The 7,297-nt window shown below is 39.2% G+C and overlaps 1 protein-coding gene across 10 annotated transcripts in view; it reads left to right on the forward strand.

Moving 5' to 3' along the window:
- The window catches only part of pbx3b (pre-B-cell leukemia homeobox 3b), a 77,434-nt gene extending 70,783 nt beyond the window's left edge, over positions 1–6,651 (forward strand). For 4 of the 10 annotated variants that reach the window (XM_007564982.2, XM_007564997.2, XM_007564990.2 and 1 more), the window contains 4 exons: positions 692–769; positions 1,233–1,345; positions 2,202–2,291; positions 4,928–6,651. In XM_007564982.2, coding sequence (XP_007565044.1) covers positions 692–769; positions 1,233–1,345; positions 2,202–2,291; positions 4,928–5,020 — 374 coding nt within the window. In that variant the 3' untranslated portion in view covers positions 5,021–6,651. The remainder of the gene's footprint in view (positions 1–691; positions 770–1,232; positions 1,346–2,201; positions 2,292–4,927) is intronic. The other 6 variants (XM_007565015.2, XM_007565022.2, XM_007565028.2 and 3 more) reach the window with 2 other exon arrangements.
- Positions 6,652–7,297: the final 646 nt, after the last annotated feature.

Below are 7,297 nucleotides of genomic sequence, written 5' to 3' on the forward strand. Positions count from 1 at the left end.
ACCCAAAAAAAGAATTAATATCCCCCCCAGGGAAAAAAAAAAAAAAACAGAACCCCAAAAGAAAAAAAAAAAAAAAAAGTAGAAAAGTTTTAATGTAAAAAGCGCTGCTGACCAAAGGAACCATCTGGTTTTTAATTTTTTTTTTCTTTGCTGTTTCTTTCCATGAGCATCTTGATTGATGTAAAATTATACAAAAGTGTAATTGTTTTAGAAGGTGTATGTCCTAAAGCTAATATATAATTTCATCAGTTTGTCACCTTAAAGTGAAGAATGCATGAAAGGCCCAGACGTAAACAGGATCAGATTTTGAAGTTGCCTTTTTAAGGACCAGACGTTAATCAGAATTAGGCGGCGTGGCATAACGCGAAGCAGACCAGAAATCCACAGCGATGTAAACATGGCTGGCACAACTATTATACATTTATTAAAAGAAATCATCATCTGAAACAATATTTTGTATTTCTAGTTATCTTTTTTCTTCTTTTCTAGAAACACAGATTCTCCCTTACGCAAAAATCTGAAAGGGAGAAATACTTTTTTCACAGCACTGTATATTTATAAGGATCATCAAAAATAGAGCCTGGATGCTTTCGTCCATGTTAATAAGCAATGTTTGATTGAAATTGGACTTGGCTGACCGGGCGTGGGGATGTGGCGAGCTTATGAAGTGGTCCCTTTTTCTTGCACCCAGGATTCCAGATGAAAGACGAAGAGTTTCAGCTGGATTCTGCAGAGAGCAAAAACACTCTTTTAAGCAACATGTTTACTGGTACTGCTCTTTTCATAAGCTTCTTATTGTCTTTGTCATGTACCGTATACGATGCCTCCCTGTCAGATTTTAGCCTGGAAGTAGCTGATGTGGAACAATTGGGAGCTTAGGCGACCCAACCACATGTAGAGCCGGTCCCCCTGTGTGTCGTGTGATCCTCATCCCCCCATTTGTGTTCACCACATTCGTCATGAGACATTTGGCCCCGCTGCATTCCGCACCTCCTCCTTTTGGCTCCTCTGCTTTCCCCTTTCTTTGCCCCCGTAGTTGCTTGCTCTGTGGAGACTCTCTTCTGTGTACTCGTCTGCCTGAGTCGGGTTTTGTTTACACAGACGCACGCGTGCCGTGAGTCTGTGTCGCTGCATAGTGCGTGGGCGGTGTGTGTGTGTGTGTGTGTGTTGTCTTGTGTTTCTCCCGTTATACACCTCTCATGTTTTCAGCCACTTACATCTTCCCTTTCCAGGTTCTTCGGGTTCTTTTAGCCTCCCAAACACTGGGGACATGTTCTTGAGCATGCAGAGTCTGAATGGGGATTCTTACCAAGGGGCACAAGTCGGAGCCAATGTACAGTCACAGGTAGGATCAACAACCAGGGACAGTTCCTGAGGTGCCACCACAGAGAGCTGTCCTTGTCTTGCCTGTGTACTGAGCCATCCACAGTGCAGTCTGAAGCACGTTAAAACCAAAATAAAAAATAGAAAATAAGGGAAAAAAAAAACAAAACAAAACGCCATGCCGCTCCTGCGAGAGGCAGCTCAAATTACCCAGTGAGGCCTCCCATGCTATCCGACTGTATGAAGTGTTTACTGACTTTTTCGCTTTGGATGGAATATTTTGGCAATCAAAATATAATCCCACCCCACTGCTGCCATGCCAGGAAACAGTTTCCTGGTTCCGAACGTTTTGTGAATGCATTTGGCTTTGACTTGGGCTCTTGGGTTTGGTATTGGGTTTCTTTGGTACAATGTTTCCCCTTTATTTCCTGTGCCGTGTTGCTGTCCTCCTGTCTCATTGTGTTATCGTTTATTGTCAACGTCTTCCATCCTGTGAGTTTTTTTTTTGTTTTTTTAATCAACCTAGAAAGTATTGATTCCTTTAAAGCAGTATGTGCTTTGTTGCTTTCTTTAATGCTTTGATTATATATATATTTTTCTTGTTTATCAAACCAAAAGCAATAGCCCAGAACAGAACATCTGAGCATGCTTGTTACATTGGTATGCTTTATTTCTTAAGATAATCTGTTAGCTGTGTTAGCTAGTTCAACCTCTGGCTGTCTTGGGAACCTGTTGTTTTGTTTTGTTTTGTTTTGTTTTGTTTTGTTTCAAAAGCTTTTGATTAGCACATCTTGCTTCACCTAGCATGTTTGCAGTCATGTCCGAACTGCAGAAAGACGTACATCTGACCAGTTTCTGCACCTTTTCTGTCCCTCTAGGTGGATACCCTGCGCCATGTTATCAGTCAGACGGCAGGATACAATGATGCTCTAGCAGGAAACACCATGTATAGCCCTCATGGCCTAAACGTAAGTTTAAACTCCAGTGGCTAATGATTAAATCACCTTCTGTAGTTCTGCTTTTCTCCTCAAATACTCTGCGAAACAGTTGGATGACAATATGAAGTTGTTCATCATGGATCATAACCGTTAGCTAACCGATGTGAGTTAATATTACATGAAGACGTCAAGAGAGGGAAAATACGACATGCTTACAGGGTTTTAACAAAATCTCACTTTAAAAATATTGAGCTATATCTTTAATATGACATTTTACGTCTATTTGATAAAACTGGAATTGCGAAATTTCATTTTGTTTCCCCCTTTCGATAAACGATCTGTGTAACGTTAGACAACGTGCCCCGTCACTTCATCACCTGAAATTATTGCACTCAGCATCACTTTGTCTCAAAATACGAGTTAGATGGAAAAAGAAAAAAAAAACAAAAAGTATCCCGCTGCATATTCCTCTGCATTTCAGTTGTTTTGAAATGCTTCAGAGAATTTTCCATGGACTTCTCCTCATTATAAAAAGTGAACACGTGATGGCCCGAAGCCTTTTTCAGACATGAATTCCATCTTTCCTGATGAGGTTTGATATGGCGCCTTTTTGTAAAGCAACGCATAATCTGAAGCCATTAGAGTAAAGATTAATTTTCTTGATGAGGGAGGAAGAAGAGTGAGGGAGGAAAAGAGAGAGAGACAGAGAGAGAGAGAGAGAGAGAGAAATGGTATCCGACAGCTTTCTCTCTGCAGTATATCAGAGCCGCTCCCTTTACATTGTTACTGTATGCCTGCTGGGTAAAATGCATACGCACACACACACACGCACACGCACACACACACAAACACTCAAATACCACTCGGAGTTGAGGCATCAAAATAAAATAACACATTTACCTCTTACTGAAAATTACAGGAGGATTTCTGTGAAACAGAATTAGCATGTTTTATGTAAACAAATAGTGGCAGTTGTTTTTTTTTTAGAGTTCAGGGTTTTTAGTGTTGTTTTGGCTTTACTGTTGCTGTATCGCTGTAAGCCATGTCGGCATGTCAGCTCTGAACAAGATCAAGTGTTTTTCACGTTCTCCCAAGGTTTCTCACTTCCATGTGCCGTGTGGACCTCACGGTTCACCAGAGTAGGCTGATGCTCCGAGTAAACACTGAAAATAATATGAATATTTAAAAAATAAAAGAAAAAGAGAAAAAGGTGAAAACTCTTGTAGCAAAGCTCCTTTTTTCCTCCCTCTTTTTTTATTTTTATCAGCAACAATCCGCTTGTTCTTACATGCATTTGCAGAGACTAACCTTTAGCTTTGTTGATGGTGACGTAGAGAGATCCAGTAAAGGCTAGGTCACGCCTGGAGCAAAGCATAGTCAGGCTGGCTAGGGCCGGCTCTCTTGGAGAGGCCCTGCCTTGTCACTTTCGCTCAGCTCTCCCCACCTCACCCGGCCGAGCCCTCCCTCTTCTTGACTGACAGGAGAATATGTAGCGACAAGCTGTCGGCCGCTGCTGAAATCTGCTTAGACACTGATTTCAGGGACCGCTCCCATTGGTTCGGACAAGAGACAAATTTGTTTCCGGGATGTCTCTTTGCTGATGCCGCTGTATTGCGATGACTGGGCTACTCACATGGCATCAACATGTCTGGAGATGCAATTCGGCAAATGTGTTTGCCACCTTTAGTATGTCTTCTTGACGGAAAGGCTTCTTGCTTATTTTTGTCTTATTTTAATATCAGATGTAGAAGTAAATTTTGAATGTCGTTTCACAAAGATATTCTCACTTATGAAGGAAATAAAGCTTCCACATTTCTGGAAGGGTTTTGGCCCACTCTTCTTCATGCAGTTGTTCCTGTTCATCCACACTGGAGAGTTTTTATGTTTTAACCGTTCGTATCACAGCATCTCGGTCAGATTAGGTTTGAACTTTGACTTGGCCATTCAAAAAACTCTTTTTTTTTTCTTCTTAAGCCTTTCAGAGGTGGACTTGTTGATGGTCTTTAGATTATTATCCTGCTACATAACCCGAGTCTACTTGAGGTTAAGATGCCCAAACAGTCTCCTTCATAATTAGTAGAGAGGAGAATTTATTGTTATTGTTGAATCCTGAACAGAAACTTTAACTGAGACAAGAATACAACACTGTTCCATGTTTTTTTTTTTTGGCCTCCCCCCCCCCAATGAGTCGCAAAACCGTAAATAATGGGTTTGTAACTCTTTTCAAATTGAAAATGTCTAAGTTTATTTCTCATTTATTATTTAATTTCTTTAGATTGAGGCACAATGTGTAACTTTCATGTTTTCAGAACGGTTCAATTTAACTAATTTCATTTTTTTTTTTTACCTGTGAGGCTGTAGTCTCACAGGTAAAGAAAACACAAGAAAATGTGCTTAGTCACACTTATGTAAACGTTAGTTCATGTTGGTTTAAAAACCTTCCTCCGATTAATTCATGAAATCATCATTTGAAAACTGAGATGTGTATTTTCACCTAATTCTTATGTTGTGTATTCAAGATTGTTTCAGTGTGACCAGATGCATTAGTGAGAATAATGTGTATGCAGCTGTTCATACTCTCTTCCGTCTCTGAAGCCGACCTGCTCTCTTGTTGCAGGAGGTCTAACTGAAATCTCAACCTTTTTTTTTTTCCGTTTGTGTCCCAGGCTAATGGAGGATGGCAAGATGCAAGGACTCCATCTTCTGTGATCTCTCCTACAGAAGGGCCTGGAAGTGTGCACTCAGACACCTCAAACTGATTAATGCATCTTCCCCTGCAGCGCAGCATGGACTTCTTCATTTCCTGTAAAACAGACGAGGACTTAAAAAGCAAAAAAAAAAAAAAAAAAAAAAAAAAGCAAAAGAGTTTTCCTTAAGATTTCCGGTGACTGCGGCGCACACGTTGCACATGGCATCCTCCATTATGGACACTAAGTGTTTCCTGATTGCTCAGACTTTCTCTTTCATGAATCGACTGTAGTCGCCATGCTTTTGTTGTAGAGGTAAACACGCAGGCGTACAAATACACAAACAGTCTCTCCCCAAGCCAAACACACTCCTCCAAACTTTCAGGACGAATATCTCCAGCTCTGGTACGAAAACAACCGGATGACATTTCGTGACATTTTAAACGCCCGTTCGTCCGATCCTTGATTTGATAGCCGCTCTCCATTTTGATAATTGAGCGCTCTCTCGTTTCCCTCAATTAACGCAGCTGTTTCTTTGACTCTAATGTGCTCGCAGCCTTGTCCGGCGACTCGACAATGCTCGACGCCGACAGCTCGGTGGCAGCTTCGCGGCTACTTCTCAAGATTTATTTTTGTCTCACAGCTGTGTACACGAGTGCGAGAAAACGACTATTCAAAGCGTTGGAACATAAAGAAGCGTAATTGATTGCTTGACTAAAAACGTGACACGGTTCCATATTTTATAATTTGACGTTTTGTTGTGTACATATGTAAACATTTCTTTTGTACTGCTTATGGAATCAACAAATCTCCCCCACAGTAGATCATTCTGACACGGCCTGCAGGAGCCCGCCCCGTTACGCTGGAAAAGTTGTACATAATATTAGCTTAAGAGTAATTAAAACATCCAACCAATCAATACGCCACTTTCTTACCTCATTCATAAAAAAAAAACATTCATTTGCAACATTTCCGTAGCTTAGAGTGCTCACTTACTACCTCTAAACAATATCACCATCACACCTTCTTTCTTTTCTTTTCTACTTTTCTGGTCCTTATTTAATGGTTTAATCTACTTATTTTTGATTACATCTCACAACAGTGTAAACTCTTCATTCCCTATGTAATCTAATGTATATTTTAATCTTTTAATAAAATTGCGTTGCTGTACTGCAACTTAAAATGAAACAAAAAAATAAAAAATAACAATATTAACACAATGGGAGGGGATGGTGGGGGGAAACAGACGGGGATAGGGTGAAGAAATTGTTGGTTTAATGGCTTTTATCGAGGGCGGGGGGGTGATAAACACCAAACAGTAAAACTGTTGTAAATACTGAAGAAGAAAAGAAAAAAAAAAACATTTTGAATGTTGCTCATCTTGTTACTAAATCATTCAGAAAAAAAGAAAAAAAAAATCACTATAAAAACTGTAATGCATAGAGGTTTCAGTATTCAGAACTGTACATTTCCAGCTCTGTTCAACAGGGTGCAAGACTTCTTTTTCTCTCTTTTTTTTTCTATTGTATGTGATTCTGAAACTGAAAAAAAAAAGTCATGACAAAATGATTTGTGGCAGTGATTCTAATGTATTAAAGATGTTTAGTGTTACTTTCTAACCAGACTACACCCTGGACAGAAAAGTCTTCCTTGTGGTAGTTGTGTAATTTCAAACATGAATAAACCTTTTTGCTTTCATGACACCAAGGACTTTCTCTGTCTGTTTGTTGCATAAGCGGGAAAGCTTGATGTATTTTTTTTTTTTTTTACCTATACCAACTTGCAGAAAAAAAAGAAGAAAAATGTACAGATTGATACTGAAAGTGCACAAAGTTAATAAGTTCCTTCATTTGATCAACAACAAAACAGTGCATTATGTTTATTTTATTTTAGAAGAAACTTTGATGTCGAACATCACATATCATGTAGTTTCATGATGGTATTTTATTATTATTATTTTTTACCTCTTTAGACTTTTCACATTTTGTTATGCTAAAGCCAGAATTTTATTGGGACTTTTGTCATAGTCCAACTCAAAGTTGTAGTATACTTAAAGATACAATATTTAATTTTTTTTTCACAAATAAAATCTGAAAAGTGTGACATTATGAATGTAGTCTACCCCCTTCAATCTGATTCCCCTAAATAAAACCCTTCCATAGCCTCAGTTGACACATAAGTCATGTTTGCAGTTCATCACAAGCCAATTGGAGGACACAACAAATATGTGGAAGACCTGCAATATGCTATGCATGGAAAAATCAATGCTACACACTCTGACTACACCATATTGTTGGCAGTAGCGTGTCATGGGATGCTTTTCATCAGCAGAAAAAAAAAATATTATGT

The sequence above is a fragment of the Poecilia formosa genome, unplaced genomic scaffold, assembly GCF_000485575.1.
Source record: "Poecilia formosa unplaced genomic scaffold, Poecilia_formosa-5.1.2 Scaffold5, whole genome shotgun sequence".
Lineage (NCBI taxonomy): Eukaryota > Metazoa > Chordata > Actinopteri > Cyprinodontiformes > Poeciliidae > Poecilia > Poecilia formosa.